The sequence below is a fragment of the Ursus maritimus genome, unplaced genomic scaffold, assembly GCF_017311325.1.
Source record: "Ursus maritimus isolate PB19 unplaced genomic scaffold, ASM1731132v1 scaffold_27, whole genome shotgun sequence".
Taxonomy (NCBI): Eukaryota; Metazoa; Chordata; class Mammalia; order Carnivora; family Ursidae; genus Ursus; species Ursus maritimus.
Genome location: NW_024425230.1, coordinates 10,199,469 through 10,226,523, shown reverse-complemented (window position 1 = coordinate 10,226,523; position 27,055 = coordinate 10,199,469). Strand labels below are relative to the sequence as shown.

At 44.8% G+C, this 27,055-nt stretch overlaps 1 protein-coding gene and 1 long non-coding RNA gene across 2 annotated transcripts in view; both read right to left on the bottom strand.

Moving 5' to 3' along the window:
- Positions 1-27,055, bottom strand: part of IGF1R (insulin like growth factor 1 receptor) — a 294,529-nt gene that overhangs the window by 65,236 nt on the left and 202,238 nt on the right. Inside the window, exons 3-4 of the mRNA XM_040642718.1 lie at positions 3,978-4,290; positions 192-340 (exon numbers count right to left, since the gene is read on the bottom strand). Coding sequence (XP_040498652.1) covers positions 192-340; positions 3,978-4,290 — 462 coding nt within the window. The remainder of the gene's footprint in view (positions 1-191; positions 341-3,977; positions 4,291-27,055) is intronic.
- LOC121105514 lies at positions 17,926-23,715 on the bottom strand. The gene is made up of 2 exons (XR_005838034.1): positions 21,730-23,715; positions 17,926-19,161 (listed from the first exon to the last, which is right to left on the bottom strand). It is a non-coding gene; the product is annotated as an uncharacterized LOC121105514 (long non-coding RNA).

Genomic DNA, 27,055 nt, shown 5'->3' with positions numbered 1-27,055 from the left:
TTTTTTTTTTTTGTTTTTTTTTTTAAATCTTTGAGGGAAACTCAAAAAAGAGGTGTTGAGCACAAGACTTATGCCCCATGTTGTTTTTCTAGGCCCAGGCTTCAGTTGTGAGTCATGGATGGGAAGGAAAAGTGTCCACAAAAGAAAACCAAGAGATCCAGCCATCTCTTCCAGACGGATGGAATACTTACTGCCTCGGCGGATGTTAATGAGCAAATTGCCCTTGAAGATGGTGCATCCTTGGAGCATTTGAGCAGAGGTAACAGAATCAATGGTCTTTGTTTTCTTCTCTTCCTCACAGACCTTGGGGCAAGGACCTTCGCAAGGGATGCAGTACATACTATTGAAGATAAAGAATCAACCAAAAACACAGAGAACTGAGTCAGGCTCCTTGCATTAACAAAAAAAATCACGAAGACACACTTTTATTCTAAGTTGTTTTTGCAGTACCCCTTACCAAAAACAACTGATTTGAAGCATTCAAGTGGGCACACCGTCATCTCATCCCGAAGCCACCCAGGATAAGCCATTCCAATTGCAACCAAAAGAAGCAAGTGCCTACAAAGGAAAAGCGTGCCTCTTGTTTCCAGACAAAATATGTGATACATCCTTGAGGCATGTGTGCATCAGAGGCTGTCGGCCGGGGAGCCAGCTGGTTCCATGTGGGGGAAACAGCCTTGAAGAAAGGACACAGGGGTGGCTCCCGAGGAAAACAGGGCTGCTCTCTAATGCTGTGGCCTTGCCCAGCACACCCCGGAGGGGCAGCTGGGAGACAGGAACAGCAAAGGGACAGCGGTGTCTCTGCCACTAATGGGAGTCTCGCTCTCGCAGCCGGCATCCCAGCAAAATCCAGCGAGGAGTTCCAAAATGCTTGCGGAATAACACAGATCCGTTATTTACTCGCTAACGTACAACTGAAATTATTTCTTGACAGTGTTTTGCAGAAACTTGTAAATTGACTGAAATGTTGTTTTAGCTGCATATGCACTGAAAGCAAGGAACTTCCATTACTTTGTAATGAACTCCTGTTTCAAACGCTATCCCAAACGTGCTGCAGGACCGCCAGGAGTCAGGGATCAGTGAGACCGGCACTTCTCCTGCTTAGCCACCATTAATTTAAGAAATCGGGGGCTGAACCACAGACCAAGATCAAAGTTGGGTTGATTTCCAAAGAAATGATACTACCTCATGGTTTGTGTGTGTAATAAATAGGATGGTGAATTGGACAGCTAGGTATGTTGACATTATTGTTCTTGAATGATCTTTTAAACTTCATGAAAGGAAGTAAAAAACATTTAAGAAAACAGTGTAAGTGATAGCTTATGTGAAAGTCTTTTTTTTTTTTTTTTTTTAAATGAAACCTTAACTGCATATCTAAGGCAAAGATGCAGGGATTTGTTTTGTTTACAAACTTAGAGGTAAACAAAATTTCCCTGCTATTTTCCTATTTCATGTGGGGAGAATGCCAGGCAAGGTTTCCCAAGGAACTGGGCCAACCACAGAAAGGAAGATTTCTCTTTCCTGTAACATCATACCCAACCTTCTTATTTCTACTACAGGTAACAGCTTCCCTTCAGCACTTCTTTTTTGTTTTTTGGTCTTTTATTACTTCTAATTTATCTATACACCATTTAATGCCCCCACCCTCCCTTTTAAAAAACTTTTTACCCTGAAATACAGATTCACAGAAAGTTACAAAGAGTACTTTCCCTTGTACCCTTCACCTAGTTTCCCCTAATGGTGACATCTTATGCAACTATGATGCAATATCAAAACCAGGAAATTAACACTGGTACAATGTATGTGTAATTCCGTGTCACCTTCTATCTCTTGTGTGGTCTTCACGTGGTCAAGATACAGAAGTACTTTAGGGAGATCTCCCATAGAGCCACCCCCTACCCTCATTTCCCAAACTCTGTCCTGGCAACCACTAACCTCTTCTCCATCACTGCAATTTTGTCATTTTGAGACTGTTATATAAAGGGAGTTCTACAGTATGTGACCTTTTGAGATCAGTTTTTTTTCCCCCACACAGCATAATGTCCTTGAGATCTATCCCAAGTCGTGTGTTTCAATAATTTGCTCTTTTTTATGGCTGAATAATAGTCCACGATATGGATGTACCCCAGTTGACTTAACCATTTCCCTGTTGTAGAACATCGGAGTTGTTTTTCGTCTTTGGCTTTTTGGCTATTACAAACGGAGCTGCTGTGAACAACTATCTACGTGTTGTTACATGGACATATATTTTCATTTCTCTGGGAGGAGTGTCCACAAGTGTGACTGCTAGGTCGTAATGTTAAGTGTATATTTAACTTTCCCCGACATTTTATTCAAATAGCAATTTCTGAACCAAACACCTTTGCTAAAATGTCTAGGAATCATCTAGCACTTTAAAAATGTTTTTCTAAGGAAGTGCTCTGATTACATGTTTATAGATTAAGCTTCCCTGAATCCATTCTGGTACAGAGAGGGTATAAACAGTATTAATAAATATTTTACACTCAGTGTCAAATAGGCCTTAAAGGCTGAGAGTGGTATTTATTCTTTCTTGATGGTGTTTTATTTTAAAATAGGAGAGGTGTATCTGTAGCTTTGAATAGACTATAAGAACTGGTAGGGAAAATAACAGCTCGGTCCTTTGAAAATGTACAGCAGTGGGAGAAACAACACCGCTGAAATGCACAGCACTCCCCTCCTGCTGGCCCCACGACATCACAGGACAATGTATCCCCAGGCCAAAGATGGTACTGCCCCCGGTTCATGCACCAGCTGTCCCATCTCTGCTCCCACCCCCAGGAAGAATGGTAGCTGACTCTCACCTGGGTTCCAGGCATGGCCCAGGGTACTGGGAAAGCCCTCCTAAGTTCTAAGGCTACCAATAAAATGTGAGTAAAATGTTGTAGACTTATTCTGGGTGGAATACGTACACTTCACAGTTCATTCAGAGTCCTTGGCACACTTATCTTTTTAAAAGTATTTGGAATAATTTTTATTATTACAAGAGTAAAGACATTATAACAGGTGGAAAGTTGTTCTGTGTCTAATATTACGAAAGAATGTGAGTTTTATCTTTGGTTTGAAGATGAAGGAAGCATTTGGCCCGCTACAACTGAATTGTTCTTTCCTAAAAGTTCTCTGCTCTACCTAGAGGAGGGAAGAGGTACCCCAAACTTCTGGTCTTCTTTTGCTTCCAGGGTTCTATATTTTGTAGTTCTATATTTTATAACAATGCCACTATTGCTTTTTCAAAAACATAAACCAATAACAAATTTACAGAAACCCAGCTGACATACACCCAGAGGGATGCTTTTTGCTGTAAAGAACTTCTTTGCTTCCCAAGTGAAGTCTCAGTGTTCAGGGAAGAAAATGAGAGAGACAGAGAAAACTGAGAGAAGGAGCTGGTCGAGGAAAAGAGAGAGAGAGAAACAGGTGCTGACGGAAAACACAGGTTACTTTGAGCTCCTGGCTACTCTTTGTGGAAGCTAGTGCGGGCACAGGATGGAGTTTGTGCTAACAGACTGTTGGGCCTGCTGGTTGCCTCAAGGACGCTGTTCGGGCTTGGCTGGTCTTCTCTCCTGCATTCCCCAAGACTTCACAGAGCTGGTGCTGAGTGGCACCAGGGATGAGACAACCTAAATATACAGTCCTCCCACGTCTACCCCACACTAGGCTGCCTGGCCAGTGCAGGGAGGGGAGATTGTGACCTCTGGGTACCTAGGCCCACAAGTCAAGTACTACCTTCACATGGCCAGGCAGTACACTTCCAAAACACAACATAAAACAAACTGGTTTTTTTTGGGGGGGGGGGCAACTGCTCCTCTTTAGAATCTCATATAAAATGTCAGTTATACTAGCCCTCTGGAGTGGACCCATGGCCCTTAACCTCCCCAGGGCCGTCCAGACAGAACGAGGGCAGCGCCAACCTTCCCATTCCTGGGGATCCAGGGGTAGGGGTGGGGGGCTGCACCACTGACCTCTGACTGCCATTCCGGATGAACCCGGAGGGGCACTCCTGCATGCACTCGCCGTCGTGGATCACGAACCCCTCGGAGTCGCTGCTCTCGGCGCTGGGGATGTTGGCGCAGAAGTCGCGGTCCACGCAGCGCCAGCCCTCGAAGCGGTAGGTGTTGGGCGGGCAGGTGGGCACGCAGACGCCGGCGTAGTAGTAATGCCTGCAGGCCACGCAGGCCGTGTCGTTGTCCGGCGCGCTGCAGCTGCCCAGACACTCGGGGTGACAGCACTCGTTGTTCTCGGTGCACGCTCGCTTCCCGCACGCGCTCGGGCACACTGTGGGGGCGGAGGGGACAGCGGGTGAGACTGGGGGGCGGGGGTTGGACGGCCTCCTCCGGGCCTGGCCTGCTTTGTCCTGGGTCACCGGCCACCCCGGACCGGATCGCCCCAGTGACAGCCAGCCGCCCTCCCACCCACCCACAAAATCCCCAAACCCAGTGACAGGGGGCTCTGCAGCCCGGAGCAGACTTGCAATGACAGTATTATAGACCACAGTCACAGTTTCATTAAGGCGGGGAGGAAATACCCTGCGTTTCATGTCCAGCCTTTCCTATTTACTCCCTCTGTGCTCCTGATGAGTCATTAGCTTCTCTGACCTTGACCCTCTCTTTCCACATCTACAAAATGGGGGTAGTAATAGCCATATTAGAGGCTTGCCTGAGGTCAACATGATAATGTAGTAGTCCTATGGGAACACTACGGCATATTGTTTTAAAAGCATTATGTGCTGTTCCTTCTGCATTTTGAATGTATTCCTTGAAATACCTTGAAAAGCCTTAGTGTGCAGAAATGATTATTTAAAAGATAATTTTATTATATATCACTACAAGTATTTAAAAATCCTTCAGAAAATTGTTTACTTTAAAAATGATGAAACTGGAATACAGTAAAGATGATACTATTCCGGTTTACAAAATGGCTTTAGAAAAAGTTTGTGTCCTTTTGTATATCAAAAAATAATGGTATTAACTTATTCACATAGCCTAACCTATTATATAATCAACAAGTCCCTGCATCTGATTGTTATTCCCAAAAAAAGGGGGGCGGAGGTAGGTGGGCAGTGTCTCTGAGCCCAGAGTACTCATAGCATATTAGAAACCATCTCCTTTGAGCCACTCTGCTAAACTTAAGTGAAAGCAGTGTCTAAAAAGCGGAGATCCACAATTCATATCCCAAGTAGATGAGCTGGCATTTATTTCCATAACAACGATGTAACAATCACACTCCATGGGGCTGTTAGCCTCACTAGCAAATAAAGTATAAATCAACAAAATATGAAATCTGGTTTGCATTATATGTTTCCTACTTTTTCGTGAGCTGGGAAACAACACAAAATTATTTAAATATGTATATTATTGACTCTGACATGCATTATTATTATTTAGATTCTATTATTGTTTTTCCTTATAAACAAAATATGTGCTCATAAAAACATCAGCGATCACAGATAAGAAATGAAAATATATAAGATGTCTAGTTCATCTGCCCCAAATACCCCCTTTATCAATACCTTCATGTGATCTCCCAGGTCCCTTTCTAGGCATGTGCATGTACATATAAACCATCTACGAAACACTGAAACCATTTTTTTGGCATAATATACTGTGAATTCCATAATCCCTTAACAGCTGCATTGCAGCTCACTGTATAGTGTAAGTTATAACCTGTCTCCTACTATGAGACATTTCGTTTACTTCTAACATTTTATTATTACAATGGACACTGCGATCTTCACGGGAATCCTTAATTATTTCCTTAGGATCCATTTCCAGAATCGACCTCGCCAGGTCAAACTATCCTCTGGAAAGTTTTTACCAATTTACATCCACTAACTGCATCCAAGAGTTCCTATTTTACCGCAAAAAGGTGAATTTAAAAATGAACATCGGAACGTGGACATTCAAATGAACACGGTCACCCCTGAAGAAAACCGTTAAATTCTCAAGATACTGCCAAGCTTCTTAAAATAATTTTGCAAGTTTCTCCTTTGAAATTATCCTTTGGCAGAGACCACAGGTTGCCTGCCATTATTTATTCTTTTTATCTGTTTGGGTAATAGAACCTTGATTTTTTTTTTTTTTAAGATTTTATTTATTTATGTGACAGAGAGACAGCCAGCGAGAGAGGGAACACAGCAGGGGAGTGGGAGAGGAAGAAGCAGGCTCCCAGCAGAGGAGCCCGATGTGGGACTCGATCCTGGAACGCGGGGATCATGCCCTGAGCCGAAGGCAGACGCTTAACGACTGTGCTACCCAGGTGCCCCAGAACCTTGATTTTTAATTGGGCATTTGGCCACCCAGCTAGCTATTGTATCTCCCAGCCTCTCTTGCAGCTAGAAGTGACGTATGTCCTAGCCAGTGAGATATAAGAAAACTTTCTTGGCTGGTACTTACTGGAAGATCCCTTAAAACAGAGCGAGCATGCCCTTCCTCCTTGCCGGCTGGAATGCAAGAGCAAGGCATCAATCCCAAGCAGCCATCCTGGACGTGACATAGCCCGCTAAGAAGGTGGAGCAGGATAAAAGGTTCTTGGTCCCCCAAAAGGCTAAGATTTGTCTATATGAGAGAGAAATGACTTTGATCTCATTTATGTGCCTGCTATGTGTTAGATGTGACCGAAAAAATCCAGAGACACACCTTCAGAGCTACTTAGAAGCAAAGAAGAAAACCGTTCCTGTTGGTTTATATCATTTTTGTTTACCAGAACTGCCTCCATGACTTCTGGCTATTTCCAGAAACTAAGCGACCCAATAAACAAGGAGTAAATATCTCTACGCATACCGGAAAAGGATGTGTTATAGATAGGAGTTCCAAAACTGTGGCATCACATGTATTGTCCACCAACGTGATCTTCTTGAAGGAGGTAACACTAATTTGAATTTACAAGCCTAGTGCATCTGTAATAAATGTACAGACACACACACACGAGTGTGCGCTTTCTCTACCATCAGATCCCACGCCTGAAGACATCTAATATTATCAAATAGATTCAATGACGATTTAATTTCAAATATATCCATTATGGAGGTTAACGTCAAGGCTCAAGGTCTTAAAGACACAAATAAATTGTGTATCTTTTAGCTCAGGTTTTCAAAGTAGTAACGGGAACAGAAGTCCATTTACCCTTTATTGTCGATGCATTTAGCAAGTGTTTCTTTAGCAATGTGCCGCACCGGCGTGCCAGACCCTGCCCTCAAGGAATGGGCAACATGCCAGGTAAGTACAGGCTTGAGTGGAGGTTCATGGCATGCCCTGGGCATCAGGGACCGTTTTGAAGAGGTGCTGAGGCTGAAGCTGAAAGACGAAAGATGAGGAGGAGAAGAATAAAGAATAATACGGAGGGAATGACACATAAATGTGTGTAAAGGCGACCCAGTCGCTGTGGTGGGAGCACTGGGTGCCCATGAAGACAGCAGGAGGCTAGCTGCCAACTGGTGGGTGATGGGCATCACTGAAGATTTTAGGCAGGGGAGGAGCAACGTGGCCCAATTTTCATATTGGAAAGGTCATCTGGCAGTGGAACAGAGGGTACCACGACCAGAGGGGGCTGAGCTGACAGAAGAGGGATCAGGCAAGGGGAGAGGAGAGACACAGCCTTGTTATGTTGCCCCTACAAGGTTTCTGTAATATAACAGACCCCTGGGTTCATGTGGTTAAAATGAAACCAGCTGAACAACCCTGCGTTCACAGTCTCGAGTGTCAGCACGAGCCAGCTGCTCTGAGCACACACCCCACTCGGAGCACTGAAGCCCCCGGCCATCAGCCACCACCATGCTTCGTGACTGGAGGAGGGAAAATTGATGAAGAATTTCACAATCATCAACGGAGACTAACGGGGGCCAATACCTGCTTGCGAAGCCCCCTTTCCCTCACTGATAATTTAAATAACATGCTATATAAAATCATAAGTGGCAGACGTTAATGTTAAATAGTACTAAAAACTCAAGAGCACTCAAAAGAATAGAGAAAAAAATATCCCCGTGTACTGGCTGGGAATCAGCTACACCCACATGCAATGCTGGGCATTTCCAGTAGGAGAAAGAAAAAGAAACCCCCAAACCCTGACAAAGTCTCTGCAGATGTATTTTGCATTCCATTCCCCGTTCTGATGGAAGCAGCATCTCTGGGCAGTGGTCCCCTGAGTCCCTTCAAAGGCGTGTGTTACGTGGAAATGCACGGTCAGTCAGTTCTTGCCACAAGCAGCACGCAGGCTGGGGAATTAGGGTTTTGTTTCAGCAAGGAGAGCACCTTCAGAAGGAATTTCAGCAAAGCTTAAATTAGGTAAAATCATGTTATTTATAAGCAGAACGATTCCTCTTAAAGGGCTCACAAATCAAGGGGTTCCTTTATGGTATAAGATCCAAACGGCACAACACATATCTACTACTTGAGGGGAATAAGGATGGGGTGTGATGGGGAGAGGGGAGGAAGGAGGCGGTGACTTGTTTGCTAGAGGACAAACTCTGTAAATAAGAGACTGCTCCAGGGACAGAAGCTGGTGTTCCCCTGGCTGCAGCAGAACCCAAGGATTCTGGGAGGCAGGAGAACACGCGGGAAATTTAGGATTAGAGAGTCCTGGAGTCAGCCCCAGAAGCCTGCTGTAAATTTTGTCTCATCTCAATGTATATAAATATTATTAGTGTTTAGGACTATTAAGGGATTTCTCGAAAAGCCCGGGGCAGTGCATCTCGCCAACAGATGGATGGCTGCTCCGTACAAATGCCAAAACTTAAAATTTAGTACAGTTACCAAATTTCCAATTACGGAGCTATGGGAGAAAGGAAGGGAACCTCTTTCCTGGCTTCCATCAAGATGGAGCACACCTAACGTGATTAAAGGCATTTCTACTTTTCCAAATAAAAGGAAAATGGAAGCTGCTATAAACTACAAATATACAGGGGGAAAAGCAAATTTATTTTGCCCACGAGATCCTTCTACTCATTGGAATTCTTAGAATGACCAACAATAAAAACAAAAGCCGATCTAAACTGTTGGAAAAGCAAACGGCATGTCCCACATCTACCACTAAAAGGATTGATCTGGGGGTCACAGTCACATAAAAATGAGGTGCTGCATATAAAAGTTCATTCTCTCCCTTTTGGGAGACAGGAAGTAAGTCACACGTCAGCCTTTAACTCCCTCCCCCTCCCCAGTGTCCTTATATTCACTAAGTTCTTTCTAAGTTTTTTTTTAAAACATTTATTTTTGTTCTTGCCAGTTCCTTAACAATCTTTACTCAAGAGCAACCATTTTTAAAAGCATATGATTATAAAGTGTTCTCTTGGAAGAGAAGGTGGAGAACTCAACCTCTTCTCGAGGGACAAAAAATGGAAAGGGGGCCACTTAAGTCAAAATTTTATCCCAAATAATTTCTAAAGAATAGAAATAAGTTCATGAATGTGCGAATGAAGTCGAGCTTCTGACTCAAAACACAGGCTAGTTTAGAGACATCTTAGTTATTTCTGGGCTACCCTAAGTGACACACCACGGTTCCATATAAAAAAAAAAGGGATGTCTTTTCTAATTGGCACGCACTGTTATGCATAAAGGTGAACCGCCGCTAACTCCAGGAAAGTGCACTTCAACTCCAAAGTGCATCAGGGACATAGAGGGGCCAGAGAAATTTTACAGTTTTCTGGTCCTGCAACGAGAGGAGGTGACTCCATCAGATACCATGGGGTGGCAGGGAAGGGGAAGGACCCCAGCTGAGTCAGCTGAATGCCAAGTCCACTCAAGGCTGTCAGCATTGTCCTCCAGAAAGCACTTAGCCACAGGTGAGGGGATAAGAAAAGTTCCTTTTGACTGTTAAGTATCAGTCTTATGAACCAGGCCCTGCCGACAGGCAAGCACAAGACAGCCACCCCCTTTCCCCCCAGGAAGGGCTTCCCACCCTGAGGGCAGGCAATGGCAGTATCAAGAGGGGCAAGCAAGGGACCAATGAGGAGGGCTTTCCAGGATAAGGGACTGCCAGGCCCAAGTCTGAAAAGCCAGCAGGAGCTAGCAGGTGCATGCGGCTGTTGGCAGGGCTGATGGGGAGCATGGGCCAAGAGAACCAGACTCAGGATGACTGTGACCAACCGAGGCTTTGGGGACTGGAAGGGTGCAGGAGACAGGAAAGATAGTGAGACCAGAGGCAGGGAGAGGTGAGAAGAACCTTTTAACCCACAAGTAAGAGTTCGGACTACTCTTAAAGAGGAAAGGGATGCTATTTAAGGATTCTAAGCAGGGTGTCACATGAGCAGATCTACATTTTAGAAGGATCACTCTGGCTGCTGAGTGGAAAACAGACTGGATGGGTGACCACGGAGTCACCATAGCCATCTCCGTGAGCCATGATGGTGGTCCAGATCAGGGAGGCAGTGACGCAGGTGGGGGAAAGCAGGCAGGTGCAAGATACACCTGGAAAATGGGGGGCGTGTGGCCAGCTTTTGTTCTTGGAGGGACAGAGAAAGATTAGTTCAGTTCGAGATGTGTTGCTTGGTGTACAGAGGATGCTGTCACTCTGTAAAATAATCTTCAATCCGCCCTCCCTTTTATCCACATGCACGTACTCCTCCCCACCCATCACCCCAAGCAAAGACTTCTATCAATGGGAGCAGAGTGGTGAGGAACAACAAGGCTTCTCTGGCTCAGGGAGAGCGGCTATGTTTTATCCTAGTGTATTAGTCTGGAGTTCTCTAAACAAGTCAGCTAGCATGGAAAAGCAGCCTTATGTGAAAACGCTTAGAAGCCGTGAAATAAAACTAAAATAATTCTTGTACAACTATGTGAGCTACACGCATACGTACGTGTGTGTGTGTGTGTGTGTGTGTGTGTATACGTATATATAGCAAAGCACAATTTTCTCAAAAGGGAGACAAGAAGAATTGACTATCAAGTTTCCTGACATCCTGAGAACTGACTAATGGAAAACTCCAGAGAACCACTGCCTAGAAACCTCAGGTAAAGCTTAAAACAACTCCCAGACAAGCTTCTGCCTGGAAAACCGTAAGCGGGTAAGCCAGATCGGTTACCCATGGCAAAAGAAAGTTCAAGTGGCAACCCTGCCGTCTTAAGTGTTCACAAGGAAAGTCACATTTGCAACAATGTTTCCTCCTCCTGTGCTGGAGAAAACATTCCACCGTAGTAGCAGCCAGCCAGAAGACACTTCGTCTTCTCTTTCTGGAACCGAAAAGATTCAGTGCGCCCACTGAAAGGTTATGGTGAGAACCAGGGCTTTGGGAATGCACGCAGAGACCTAGGGAGGTCCCGGGAACGGAACCCGCAGCGAGTGCAGAAAGGCTGGTGAGCAAAAGAGGTGGGCCACGGTTTTTGAACTTGGTGTGCCTGAAAGCTCTCATTTTCTCCCAAACATGGATGAAGGAACGTTCCTCTTTGCAAGCAAAAGTGGTTTTCAAGACCCAGTTCAGAGTCCGCTTTATTCCGAACAGGAAGGCCCCTGGACAAAGCATCCTTGTGTTACCATCTGAACTTTGTGAAATACTGAGGTTTATAGCGGGGTGCAAGAAGTTACACACTTCCCCTCCTTGCCGCTCCCCTCCCCCCCTTGCAGCTCCCCAGCTAACTGTCTTCTTCAACCTTCCACTCTGTCCCACTTGGGAACACACATAGCAGGGGGCCTTGTGCAAGAAGTTCCAAGGGCCACTAGCTCTGTCTTCAGTCTAGAAGCAACAAGTACCTCTACAGTCACGTTCATCCCTGTCATTCAAGGGCAGAGTCTTAGAGTGGAAAGGTATTTTCGAGGTCATGCATCTCATGTCTGTCTCAGATACTTCTCTACAAAAACCCAGGGAGCCTTCAAGCAATGTCTAGGGGGTTGGTTACCTTAGAGAAAGTGCTACTCGAACTGCCACGCAGCACCAACTTGGACCAAGTTGTTCCTTACACCCAGCAAGAATGCATTTTCCTCCCTGGCACGCTCCCCATGCCTCAGTCAGCTGGTCTCATACTCAGGGGAAGTGGAGGCTTTCTTCTCTACAGGTCAGACTTTCAAATACACAGGCTCAAAATTCCCGGACGGTTATCCTGGCCTCCCTCCGAGTGCCTTACTCAGTCGTAGCTTGTGCAACACACATGAATAGCATTGCTTCTTAACACCTGCCCCCAAACCTACTCTTAACACAGCAGAAGTAGTTGGGACAGTGTGGAATACCAGGGGACTAGGAGACCCATGGTGGGGTCTTCCATGACCAAGGCAATATGCTTGGGGTGATCTCTGCATGATCTTTAAAATAACTATCACCGGGGCGCCTGGGTGGCACAGCGGTTAAGCGTCTGCCTTCGGCTCAGGGCGTGATCCCGGCGTTACGGGACCGAGCCCCACATCAGGCTCTTCCACTATGAGCCTGCTTCTTCCTCTCCCACTCCCCCTGCTTGTGTTCCCTCTCTCGCTGGCTGTCTCTATCTCTGTCGAATAAATAAATAAAATCTTTAAAAAAAAATAAATAAAATAACTGTCACCATCACACCGAGATAGCTCATTCTGAGCTTCTCATTGCCGAAAACTCCTGTCTTCTTTTTCACAATAACGGTCTGAGTCTCTCCTATAGGGATGCAACTTTGATCTGGATACAGGTCTCTCTGTTAACATAAAGTTAACGTTCACGGGGGGCATTTTCCACATGCTTGGCAACCCACTCAGTACCTTATATACATTAACGTAATTTTCCTAACAATCACATGGGGCATCATCATCCTCACTTGTAAATGACCATATGGAGGCACAGATATGTAATCATTGTCCAGGGCTATTAACGGTCCACTTTAATCATTGTTAAGCTGTAAACACGGGCTTGAAACCTAGATCTGCCAGACGGGGGTGGCCGCCTCTTCACGCACTCTGTCCCGCGGTGGCACGATGTTTCAGCTGGTCTGTGTGGTCTAAAAGGAAAAGGCTAAGGTGTCCTTCTCATGTCTCTTTTCTTTTTAAGCATGCATCCATCAGGGAAAAAAAAAAAAAAAAACACAAGTCCTAGCACCCCTTTCTCCTCCCTGACGTGTGTAACACTCAGTCACAGAAGGAAGGACAAAATCCATGAAACATGACACGCCGGAAAAGGGGCAAGCATCCAGGCGATATTAAGGAGATAACGTGTGCCCACTAAGCCTTCTTTGTTTATTGAGTTATAGCAAATAGAACCCTCAAGGACATTTTTTCCAGCACAAATTTGCAAGGCGGAGCCCTGTTGGGTTTATCATTAAATGTCACTGCTCATTGCAACACGGAAGCAGCAGCTCCCATCGTGCAAGGCACTGAGTTAGCACACATTCTATGGGGTAAATGCAGCCCTACACATGTGACTGTGCTATCAGGAAGCCAGACCAGCAAGACCGAGGGAGACTCCATGACCTGCAGAACCCATGTCACCTAAAGAAGTCTTCCTCATGAGATTAGAGAACCAGAGTTCATTTTCTTCACCAATTCATAAGTCTCCGCAAGACTGAAAATTTGGTCATGGAGGAGGAGAAAAACAAAACAAAACAGAACACTTCCGTGCCTTCCCCTGGGTCAGGCACATAAACACATATAATCAAGGCTTACAGAAGTAAGAAATAGTCAAGCTCCGAGACTAGACCTCACTGTCTAGTACACAAGGTAAGCCAAGAGGTCTGGGAAAACATGCCATATGGGCTACTGAATGCACCTGTGACTATTTCATTAGAGAGCAAAAGAAATAATCATCTTATGGACAGCGCCCATTGGATCACTTAAGTCTCTAAGATCCAAGAAGCAGTGCTGGGCAGAGTGTGGAGAAAAATGGAAAAAAAAACAAAGAAAAAGAAAAAGAAAGAAAGAAAAGAAAAAAGGCAAACAAGAATCTCAAAAGGAGGAAAGTTACAGATAGCATCATTATTAAGTAAACATTTCAAGTGCTAACCAGGAAGAAGACAAAAGAAAGAGCAGCCATCGGTTGAAAGATACCATGCAGAATCACAAGGAATACCGAAGCTCAGCAAGGAGCAGAAGGCGTATCAGGAATCCTCCTCTGGCTGAGTTGGTTTTGGTTACTGAGGGCTATGTGATTTTTTCCCCCTCCTTTACACATTTTTTATAACAGCTTTATTGAGACATAATTCACACACTATTCACCCATCGAAAGTGTACAAATTGGGGGTGCCTGGGTGGTTCAGCCCGTTAAATGTCTGATTTCGGCTCAGGTCATGATCTCAGGGTCATGAGATCGAGGCCCAGCAGCAGGCTCTGTGCTCAGCGGGGAGTCTGCTAGAGATTCTCTCTCCCTCTCCCTTTGCTCCTTTCCCCACCCTCAAATAAATAAATAAATCTTAAAAAAAAAAAAACCAAACTCATACTCAAAGCCTACATACACTTGGGAGACACAGGTAAGTTTCAATGGGAAAAAAAAAAAATCAAGGAAAAGGGGGGAACACTTCGGGGGGCCAGGAAGACTGCGGAGAGGGCACTCTGTACCTGCTTCTTCCCCTGGGAACACTGAGTGTCTGCCTCTGACACAACTCACACCCCCAACCTCCGTCTTTTTTTTTTTTTTTTTTTTTTTGAGTCTTTCACTGTCAAATAGGTGATTCTTTTGAAACCCCTCCCCAGTGCTACAACCGCCAGGCATGAGCCCATAAAGACACCCATCACTTACTATTGCCCGTCACAGATGCTTAAATGGACAGGGTGGAAAAAATATTCTTTTCACACACTTAAAAATTACTCCAAGTTATTTTAAATTTGGAACTGTTTGTATATTCCTTATAAGTTTATAAAACTCACACTGTCCCTCCATGACTAACTAAAGTGGAATTGAGAGAGTATTCTATATTTATAACTTGTCTGGTTGTTCGTGCTTACAGCCCTATTTCCACTCTCTGTTACTGTACACAGAGTTATGTGAGGTATTGTGGGCTCCTAAACTTTGCTGATTTCCTAACAAGGCAGGCCTGTGTCCCGTAGGGACAAATTGGGGGCTGTTTTGTCCGAGTGGAGGCCAAGCTCGGAGGGAGAGGCCTTCCAGCTCTGTGGTTTTGGCTACAGCTCTTAAAACCGGTGTTAGGGCCCATTTCTGGGCAACTGCATGCCCTACGGATGTTGACCAAGTATCAATGCTCCTGATAGATTGTTTATTGCACATAACAATATGAGCTCCCGTGAGGAGCTCCATGCTATACAGCTATGGCTACACACATCACTCCTTCCTACTTATTTTGGTAGAAATTGTCAGTCCAAAAGGTATACTGCTGCATTACCCCATGCAAAAGCCCCTTTTCACACACATAAACATTTACATCAACATCATTTACATGAATTCCCTGAATGCAATCACTTGCAGGGAAACTACGCTTTAGAGACCCACAGGCCATGTTTTGGATAAAACTTGTCAACAAGTGAACCATTTAACCAGGACACAGTGATAAATGCATGAAGTGCCTGCGGAGGTCAATTTCTACAGCATGTGCGGAATTTACATGTGTACATCACACCTGTATACACGTAGGCATCATGGTGCAGACTCCTTACAGGTGTGGAACTAATAAATATAAATAAGAACAGCTCTTCCAAAGCTGCCTCCTTGGGAGGACACACCCCTAGTCGATGACTTTACAATTTTGCAAAGCCCTCTCAGGGTCCTCTTCTGAGAAAATGCTTCCCGAGGACACAGCACCTTCTCTGAGACAACCTCAAAATGGCATATCTTTGTAAAAGGAAAGGGAAAATGGCATCTAAACCCATTTTTCTTTCTTTCCTAATGTCAGAAGGGGAAATAGGTATCTCATCTCAGTTCTGGGGCTGCCAGTGAGGTTGGTTTTTTTGTGCCGCCGCCCCCACCCCTGCCAACCATCCCATTTCTTGGTCATTTGCAGTACCTCTTCAGTTAACTGTCTTTGGTCCATTTTCTTGGCAGATTAAGTTTTTACTAATTATTTAAATTTGAGCCCTTCAAGATGTATACGCTTCTCATTTTATTTCATTTAGTTTATTTTTTTGGGAGAGCGGAGCGGGGAGGGAAGGGGGGGAGAGAATCCCAAGCGGGCTCCACGCCCAGCGCAAAGCCCGACGTTGGGCTCCATCCCACAAGCCTGAGATCATGACCTGAGCTGAAATCAAGAGTCGGATGCCTAACCGGTGCCCCAAAGATGTTATGCTTTTTAAACACAGTATTGGGCCTTGAAAAATAAATTTTTGGGTGGCTTGAGAGAAAAACGCTCCCTCCTTCTGTAACGGAATCTACCGGAGAAGCACGGGAGTAACGGTAGGCTTTTAATCATTTTACCTCTCCAGCTTCTCTGCTCCTTTCTCCTTTGACCCCGTTACTGCCTGATCGTGTACTTTCGGACTTGTAAACATCTATTTTAGAGCATATGTTATGCTACTACCCCACGTTATTCTTTTCCATTATCTAATCTGATTGCTGGCCCCACTTCCCAGAGTTAAAGTATTTTTACTACTGTGGAAAAACCACAAAAGATTCACTAGACTTCCCAAGTACAGTAAGCTCTGTTATCGGGAAAGAAGGGGAACAGGGTGTCCCAGACGATCATACATTCTGGTTCACAGCATTACCACACAAACCTTCCGAGGACCAGTTCTGGAGAACTGGACCACAGAACACCTACACCCACAAAAATTCATCGAACTTTTATTTCATCTCGTTGATGATTCAAAAGTGCCTTGGAAAAACATACAAACGTAGAATGCTGGACTGTCCTTGCAAAGATCATTACACACACACAAAATCTAAAAACAAAAACAAAAATACCCAAACCAAAAATACCTTGTCATTCCCACAGAATGCTGTTGGTTTATATTTGATTTTGTTTAGTTTTTTACGGTTGTGGGTGGTGGAGGTGGTGGTGGTTGGGGGAGGCAACAGTTTTGATAAAAATGTTACCGTCCTTGCCAGAAAGCATTAGAAGTGCTACAATACCATCCTGGTGATATAAATGCAGTCTTATTGGAAATTATCATTTTGTCAATTTCGTGTGGGGAAAAACCTTTTTTTTTTTTTTTTAAAGATTTTATATATTTATTTGAAAGAGACAGGGAGAGAGAGCAGGGGGAGGTGGAGGGGCAGAGGCAGAGGGAGAAGCAGGCTCCCTGCTGAGCTCAGAGCCCAACCTGAGGCTTGATCCCAGGACCCTGAGATCATGACCTGAGCAGAAGGCAGATGCTTAACTGACTGAGCCACCCAGGAACCCCTAATGTGGGGAAAAAAATCTTGACTCTATACTTTGGAAAGGTTCATTCCAAGTTTAAGATTCCCCTTTGCCCAACTTTAAAAAAAAAATTTTTTTTTAACCCTCACAGTTGAATTTCTTGGTTTACGGTGTTTTTGTAAGTGATCTATAAAAAGGGGTTAAACCGAAGTGCCAACATAGGCATCTCATGTGTAAAATGCTAGTTGGAAGAGTGTGTTTCAGTTGCAAATACCCCATGGAGATGGGCTTCCAGGTCCCGTCTCCTTTTTCCAATTAAATAGGAAACCTCTGAGAGCATATTTTTATTTGATCTCTGAACCATTAAACATCTAGTATCATTTCTGATTTTAGATATTCAGCTTTTTCCCCAATTATAAAGTGAATTGTATTGCCGCAGCCCCAACATCACTTCGGGTTCTAAGAAAACTGGCATGCGAAGCAAAATATGGCAAGGCCTGCTGTTAGCCCTGAAAAGCAGGGTGCAAAGTTCAGGGGCTTTCCCCTTCAGACATTGCCCCTCGGGGGTCCGTAATCACAGCAAGTGACCTGACCGCTGCAGGCCAGGCTGAAGGGTGATGGGCAGCAAACCCAGCGTGTACTGGGAGATAGGCGGGTCTCTCTCCCCTTCCTGTCTGAGCAGCTTTCCCCCCACCCTACATCTTTATCTTTTCACTGCCTCCCAAACACTATCTCTTATATACTACAGTCTGATTTTCAGGCTTCAAAGGAATTTTCTTTGAGAGATGGAAGAACTGAACACTTAGGGCTAATTTTATTAAAAAACAAAACAAAACAAAAAAGCAAGCAGGGCAGTCTACCGTGCAAAACACACATGAGGCTCCAAACTTGGAAACCACATCCGAGAATCATTCTTTCATTCCATCCTTGGCCTGAAGACGGAGGCAATGTGCACAGAAAGTTCATAAACATAAAGGGGTCCAACGGCACTCAGGCTCAGTGAGTATGAGCGTGCCCGCGAAGCCACGTGTTTGGATTACCACGAGCGTGTATGAGGTTTACTTGTGAAAATGAAGGGATCAGGAAGACAGCAACTTTTAGAACATGTGACTGTGCTTCACAAGTCAACTTTTTAACCCTTTCCCGAAACACTGAAAACCCCAAACTGGCTAAGCTGCTTTAAAAAAGAGAGAGAGAGAGAGAGAGAGAAAAGAAAAGGAATGATCTCAAGCACAAAGCTCTTCTTCAAAAATCTATCCAAAATCGTGGACTTGAATCAGCTGAAGATAGGGATCTGAAAATGTGAAAGAGTTCTCTCTTCTTTGTCCTTCAAAGGAATAAGCTCTGTGGCAACTTCCTTGAACTTGATGTCACAGCAACTGTTGTCTCCTGAGTTCCCGGGGCATCCTCATCCGGAACGGAGGGCCTGGGAGGCCAGGGTGCGGAAGCCCCAGTGCTGCGCGGCACACTGGCGCACAGGATCCCTCCGGACCTGTTTGTGTCTTACTCACAGAGAGAACAAGTACTGGCAAGGGACAAAAAAAGAACATGTTTTGCAAACAATCAGAGTGACCTGAAACCCAGGGTAAAGACTGAAGTCAGCATTCGTTCACTGCAGCTCGAGCCAGGCTCTGTGCAACGCTTGCTAAGTGGAGTGCCCTGGAGAAGGAAAGGGCTTCTTGGTTTCCCATTCACCCAGGAGGACCTCTCACCTAAGGCCATACTCCACCCCCAGGCGGGGCTGCCTGCCTTTGTGTTGCTTCATTGCCTCGCTGGGAGCATCTCTGAACGGAGAGGAATGCCCCAAGGAGAGAGTCGTCGTTGTCTGGAGCTGAAAGCAACCCAGGAACTGGGCATCCAGTCGGACGTCTTCGTCTTCACTTGGCACACGCAGAAAAGGAAACGCAGACAGCTGAAGCTCTGAGAGTCACACCACACAGGAGAGCTGGGCCCAGTACCCGGGTCTCCGGAGCTCTGAGCCCAGGACCCCTGCCACACCGTGATGTGCTGTTCCCAGCCCCCTACTCTCCTGCAAAGAGAGGCATCTCTCAGACCTCTAAAACCACATGACCCCTTTCAGGACAATCCACTCACACATCCTCTTTGCCACGATTGGCAAATTCTTTTTTTTAGACTTTTTTTTTTTTTTTAAGTAATCCCTATACCCAATGTGGGGCTCGAACTCACAACCCCGAGACTAAGAGGCACACGCTTCACTGACTGAGCCAGCGGGATGCCCCACGGTTGGAAATTTTGAGATGGATTATTTCCCCCCATTTTCCAATTCTGAACCTGCCTATTCAAGATATTTTCCTCCCACCTGCACCTGTCCCCCGCTCCACAAACGTCCCTCTCCTGGTCTAAGTAAAGCCTATTAAATGCATTTCCACCTTAGCTACAGCCCTACAACCCCCATCTAAAGAACAGTGCCTCCATTTCCCCCCAAGTCTACTTTTTCTGGCCACAGATGGGCAGACCTTATCTGCCTCAATTCACACTCCCCTCCCACCCAGAGCTCTGCAGGAGCACAGCGGATACATTTGAAACCTGTTGCTTCCATCCTCCTGCCCTCTCTGTAGAGCCTGCCACAATTCCTCCTCCCCAACCCCCATCCTCTGAAATTTCTAAACCCCAGTAGAGGAAGTGCCTCCGGCTCTTAATAAGCTCAGTCATGCTCAAAATATCCGCTTCACCCACGAGGTATTGTAGCCGACAATTCTGACCGGGGCACACATTTAGGGAAAAGATGATCTTTCTTCAAGACTCAAGATTTAGAATTCCTGAAAAGACCACTCCTACTTATTTTCATTAGTGTAAATGACTGTGAACTTGCAACAGTCCAGGGGTGGAAAGCACACCTTCTGCAATTCCCACCATTCACCTACACATGTAACAATAGGGGATTAAGAAATCACCCTTCATGAGGCTGTGACCACAGAGGGTACATATTGTAACTCTCCTCCCCTGGAATTTGCAAAACTTACAGGAAATCTTCCACCACCTACATAGTACATCCACTGCCAGCAAAATGAAGTGTAAACACTGTATATTAAATTAGCCAGGTGTTTAAAAAAAAATAACATTATCCCAATCCAATATTTTCAAATCCTGGCTCACTTCCAAGTCTCAGGGTGCATTCGGGAGCAGAGGTGCAGTAGACACGGGTCTTCGTCCCTTTGGGAGGGGCATGTTTTGCTTTTTCGATTAATACAATCTCCAAATTGGTACACATGTTACACAAGCCAGGAAAAGCAGACAGTGATCCTATTTCCTTTATCTGGGATTGTTCTCCAAATCTTTATACTGGACAACCATGGTCATCATGGATATGAATCGATTTCTCTAAAGATAAGTCTTTAATTGGGTCTTAGGCTTTACCAGAGATAATTTTGAAAGAAGTATCAAGGAGACTGAAGAAACTGAACAAACAAGAAAAAGTGGGAAATGCTAAGGTGTCTTAGTTTCCGGATGAACGCATGTCAATACATGTTTGTGAGAAATGCAAAAAAAAAAAAAAAATCAACAAGCCCTCAAACCCTATCATTTACCTCAATCTCTCCCACCACCTTCTGGTGCACATCCCCAGACGTGGGCCCGGGAACACCCCTGGGTTGCCTTCAAGGAGGAGGGATGCAATGGCATTCCACCGCACATAAATAGCATCAAAACCATATTAAAAAGCCAACAAAACTACCAGCCTAGAAGCTATGCTGCAAAATTTAAAGCAACAATTTAGAAATAGCCTATGCCCATTTATGTGCCAGTTTGGCCACGTTTTTAAGGGCTCAAGTCATGTCTGTCTGTCTGTCTACTTTAAAAAAAAAAGTGGTTTTAGGGAGAGTCAAGTGTTTAAAATCTTGAGATGCTTAAGTTCATCCTCTGTTTTGGAGACATGGCATGAGAGCGCAGGTAGCGTTCACGTTAGAGGAGAATGTGGACTCTGGGGTGAGACAGAAGTGAGTTTATGTCCCAGATTGCTGTGTGTGACAAAGGGACTCGGTTTCCTCCGTGTACGTATAAGACAGATTATACCACCTCGTGCTATCAGTGCAAGATTAAATGTGATAAACCATGTAACTATACGGAATATTTTTCCAGCCATGTCATGGGCCCTCTGTAAATATTAGCTATTATTATTTGATCCTGAGACTGGGTTTTAAGGTCCTAGGGTCCTAGTCCTGGCTCTGCCAACTATCTGCCTGCTCAGCTGACATGTGCATGGGGTAAGAGAGATAACACTAGTCTCACTCTGTGACCCGGTCGCCTCTATCTAATCCCCCTGGAGGTGCCTTACGGGCCATCACATGCTGGGAAGGGCAAAGGAGAGACCACGAGCCATGTTCCTGATTGGTTTTGCATATCGGGACACACACAAGACTTCATTTCAGGGGGAGAGTTACAAGGCTAAGAAAGAGAAAGAAAAGAAAACCAAGAGACAGGATTCTAAAATGCTTCAGATTTCATCTGTGCTTAAACAAATAAAAATATTATAAATTTCAGATTGGCTTGGCATTCTAATTCCAGTTTTTTAGAGCTGTTCATAAATACATTTGCTCCAAAATAATCCTCACTTAGTGCAAGGCGGGCAGTAACTTACCCAAGACATTGTCATCTGAAGGCTGGTCATAGTTCTGGTTACTATTTTGAAGGGTCCTCAGGCTGCAGATGGTGGAGGGAAGATGGGGAGCACTGGGGAGAGCCACGGGCAGATTACTTTCTAAAGCCTGCCAAGAAAGCCTTCACAGCATGGAAGTTAAAACTTCAACTTCCATCAGGCAGTAAGCTCTTTCTAGAGGAGAAAAAGAATGTTCTATGTTTCAAAAGACTTCACTAGGTTCTTCAAAAAGACAAAAAAATTCCCAATACAATTTTCTCCTAAATAACTTTATTCACCTTTTACACGGGTGAGATGAAGATTCTCTGCAGCAAAGATAGATAGAAGCTTCCTTCCTCTAGGGTAATGAAACAACTCCCTACAAATGATAAAGACGTAAAGAAGCATCTCCCTTGTTCATTACTGGGTTAAGGTGGTGGTAGGGAAGGTGGCGGAGAGACTAACATGGTGCTGCCGAAATCTGGGAGGGGTATCACCAGCTGTCCTCAATGCCCAAATAAGTGGCCAGAGCTCAAATAATTCAAAAGGGCTCTACAACTAGTTCCTGCTGTCAAGTTCATAGGCTACTCACAGTTAGGAGTTCTACAAGAACCACTCAGAGGCTGGCTTGAGAGCTAAGTAAAACTAATTGCCATTATGATTTTTCAGGTCAAAGGAATCTCTTGCAGGATCCACGGGTTAGACCTCTGCGTTGCAACCAAGAACATGTGCAAAGCTGTTTGAAAAAAAACATTGGCTGTGTGCACAGGCACCCCAGGCTGGCTCCTCCGCGTGGAGAGGGGAAGGACAGCCAGCTGGCTAGAGGAGCCGTCAGACTATCCAGTTCTCACGCCACCTGCACTTCTCTATCTAGAACCCACTGCTCTTGCCTCACAAAAAATGATCCCGGGTGCCAATGCCACGGGGACATTCCTCACCCCACCACTCCAGGCCACTGGGATGGGAAGCGGGCTGCGAGGAGTGTGCTGACCACCTGCTCCTCTCAGACCTCCCTGCTCTGGGCCTGTATCAAGGAAGATGCACCTGTGTATCCAGCCAGAAAGGATTTTTGTGAATTCCTGCTGCAGGCACTGCCTGGAGTTCTGAGAAGCGGCTGTGAGTTTGTGCGCCAGGTTACTAAAAAGCTGCAGATGGACTGTTTTAGTTAGGACATGATGAGGACAATTTTCCTGAATCTTCATGATTTCACTTTTCACCCTCCTAGCCCCAGCTCCAACCACACTGGCTCCTTTTTCTTTCTGGAAGAAGGCAGACCCTGCGTGACTCTGAGCCATCACACATCCTGTTCCTTCTGCCTGGCTTATGCTTCTTCCCACTCTCTATCTGTCTCCCTCGCCTTTAGTGCTGGGTGACTGTCTTCACCCCCAACGGCCTCTCCTCGCCAGCATCTCTGGGTGGGAGCCCTTCCTGCTGTCCCATCATTTTATGTCACAGTGTCCTCTTCATTTCCCTCAAAGCACTGACCATGTTCACAAAGACTTTTTTTTTTGGCTGGAGGGAAGGGGGAGGGGAAGTGATTGTTTAATGGGTACACGGTTTCAGTTGTGCAAGATGAAAAGAGTTCTGGAGATGGATGGTGGTGATGGCTGCACAACAATGGGAATATACTTAGTGCCACTGAACCATATATTTAAAAATGGTTCAGATGTTAAATTTTACGATATATGTATTGGACCACAATTTTTAAAAAATAAGACTTGGGGGCACCTGGGTGGCTCAGTTGGTTAAGTGTCCGACTCTTGATCTCAACTCAGGTCTTGATCTCAAGGTTGTGAGTTCAAGCTCTGCATTGGACTCCATGCCAGGCACGGAGTCTACTTAAAAAAAGGGACTTAATTATGTCTAATGCCTCTTTCTCTTTCTTCCACTAGTGCACAAGGCACTGGGGCAGGAATCCTGTTTTTTCCTCCCTGTGTTCCCAGAGCCATGCCCAGAACCTGGTCTGCTCAGCGTACACTGCTTCCATGACTCATGNNNNCAACTGTAAGCTCTTCAAGGACAGCGGTACCGTTCCTTATTTTTATTTGCCTTATAGTTCCTTCCAGAGCATCTTACAAACCCTGGGGGAGTCAGATGCTACTTTAACCCTGGACTACTACTACTCTGCAAACTTCCCAAAAGCCCTTGAATTTTATAGAAAATGTGTATGGGGGCTTTGTATGTATACGTAGGCAGATTTTACTGTATTTTCTCTTTGCCTTGAGGAAATTCTTGCTGCCAAGAATCCCAGAGGAACCGGATTCCAAGACTAATCGTCCTTCTAACATGGTGTGTGGTTCTCTTGCTGACTTGGCTGTTCAGGTCCCATGTCATCCAGGGTGTTTTGTTTTGTTTTGTTCTTTTGTTTTTAATTGGAATCTGCCTCAGATTCTCTTTGGCATTAGATAAAGTATAAATTGAAAGCAAATAAGTGAGTAACAGAAGGGAGTTTCCTGTAGGATAAATACTTTCTATGTTCTGATGGTGAATTGTTATTAGACACATAACAATGATGACAAGCTTAGTATGAAAACCTACACTCCTTGCCTCATCCTAAAAAGGGGGAAAAAAAAAAGAGAAAAAAATTAGAGAAGCTACTTTTGGGTGATGAGGAATAAAATGAACCATAGTCCTCTGACTTCATCTCTTGGCTGGTTTTCCCCGAGAATAACCAAAGAAATCATCTGACCCAACACCAAGCCCCAGCCTTCTCTCAGGTCATACTTGGTTTTGGGCAGACTAAAACTTTTTTTTAATGTTAACAATTCTCTCTCTCTCTCAAGGCTTTGATAGAAGTAAAAGCGGAAGGTACTAGATGGGAAGAAAAACAACGAATGTTTGTTATCGCTCTATTAAGGCTCCTACCATATATGGGGCACTCATTGCTATGTGTACTTGGCATGCACTGTCTGATTTAATCTCCACAACTTGGGGGGGAGCCTATTTTCCCATCCTCTGAACCAGAGCCTGAGGTACAGAGAAAGGGGCTTGCCCTGAGTCACATGGCTTGAGGGAGGCAGAGGTAGAAATTCCAAACAAGCGAGAGGACTCCAGGGTCCATGCTTCCATACAGTACGGTACAGTGCATTATGCACCTGCAGGAGACTTTTCTACTGTACTTCTCATAACCTACTCTCGTAAGTCAGAGCAAGGAATCAGCAGTATTTCATTGATGAGGAAACGGAGGACCAAAGAGGCTGTAACCTACCAGGGAGACAGATGATAAGCAGAAGACAAGTACTGGATGCCAGTAGCTCGACTCTAAGACCACATGAGGCTCATTTCTGTGCATTAAAGATTGGTCAGGGTCCTTTGGCGTCATCCCAAAGGACCAAAAAGTAATGAATTTGACTACATAAAAAAGTGGGAACTTCACTCCTGTGCTTAACCTAACATTAAAATATTTCTCAATTATTTCTACTTTAAATGGCATAATTCACACAAAGTAGGAGAGCACAGAATTTGTACTGCTCCAAACACAGTGTTTAATAACAATGGCTTTTTTAAAAATACAAAGAGCTCTTCCTTTTGTAAATTCTTCTGGATTAAATATTTGTTTATTTAACACCTGGGTGCACCTGTCTGGAAGGCATGCCAGGCACTGTACATACAGATTATAGTTCAAGTAAAGATTCGTGTCCTAAAAGATACACACCAGGAGGACAGGAATACTCCTAGCTGAGTGGACCCCAGAATGGGAGGGTGTGTGCAAAGCAGGGGTGCCTGAGAAGGGACTCTTAGAACAGGCAAGGGAGCCCTGGTGTTTCAGGGACTGGAGGGTGAGGGATGGGCTTCCCACGTATTTCAACAGAAAATTATAAACGGCCATCTTTATTAGTACATAACGGAAATGTAAAAAAAATGACCTCTGTGCATTTTTGCCTTTAAGAAACATTTTAATTAAATAAGATCAAATTTGTTTGAAACATCACAGGATGAGGTCCAGAAAGAGGCTTCTGTTGCTGTCCAAAGTTAATGCCTATGGATCATCTATTGCTAAAGTTGTTTAGAATGGCCTAATTATTCTCCCACCCCCCCTCCCTTCTCTGTCCTGGCACAAGGAAATTTTAAGCCATCTACAATCCCTCCATTAAATTAAAAAATAAACAAACAAACCTCCATTGTGAGAGGCGCCATTGGTGTCTGCCTCCTTGTCTTCCCGTCACAAAAGGAGAGGAGTGCTAAAGAACAGACTCACTGGTCAGTTTTTCATGAATTTAAAAAAGTGTAGCAATGCTGCTTGGCCAGACACAGCGAAAAACAAAAACCTCAGTCATTTGTTTAAACAAACTCACAAAAACAAAACCACTTCCTCAACATACTCAGTGAATTCTAAAAAGGATCACAGGTTTAATATGATTTTTAAAACCTTAACTTTCACAAATTAAAAGCAGGATGATAGGTCCAAACAAATGGACATCACCCCTCTGTCTTGCTTATCTATTTCTGGTTTCATTCAGCTGCCAAAACCACCGACAGCACTTCCTCTCATCCCAACAGGAAAATTTCATGGCTCCTGAAGGTCTGAGTCAGACCAGAAAGCTCATGAATATTCTGATTTTCTGGAGCTTATGCAAGGAAATCACTGTAATTGATGACCAGACAGAGAGTTACCTACCAAATGTCTGGTCCCCAAAAGTACTTTGAAATAATTTATCGAAAGTTGGATTTCCATTTTCAAAGTTATTAATAATAACGAGGGTCTGTTTCTGATTTTTAAGATGAGGTTTTATCTTTCCAGCCCTTCTTCTTCTCAATAAATTCTCTCTATACACTGGGATCTCCATTAATAAACTCCTTTGGCTTTACCGCATTTTTAATGAAGGTGAATAGAAAGTAAATCGAAGAGAACCTTAACTTCCCACGCGAAATGGGAAGAAATGAGTGTGCCGAAGATTTAAATTAGGATCTGCATTTATCAGGTGCCAGGAAATTAAGAGGGTGCGTGTTTCTGTGTGGCGGCGGCGGGCGCCGGCGGCACCTTCCCGCGGATGGCGCGAGCATCCTAGGCGGTTTTGATGTGGTCCGGGATCAGACAGGAGCGCTTAATGGGGCGTTAGCGGGAAACAATAAGACCCAAGTCCAATGTGAGAATGCACACCCCCTCTTCCATATTAGTTTTTCTTTCTTGCAAACCTATTTACATCTTTAATTCTCCTTTTACATTACGCACGGCTCACAAGTACGGGAGCAAAGAATGTGGAGGGAGCCACGCCAAGTTATTTACTCCGTGAGCCTCCGGCTGCGGGAAGGCGGCAACAATGCCGCGGAAGCCGGAGGCTGGAGCATTCTCTTCTTACAACTTTAGGATAGCTGGTTTTCCATCGAA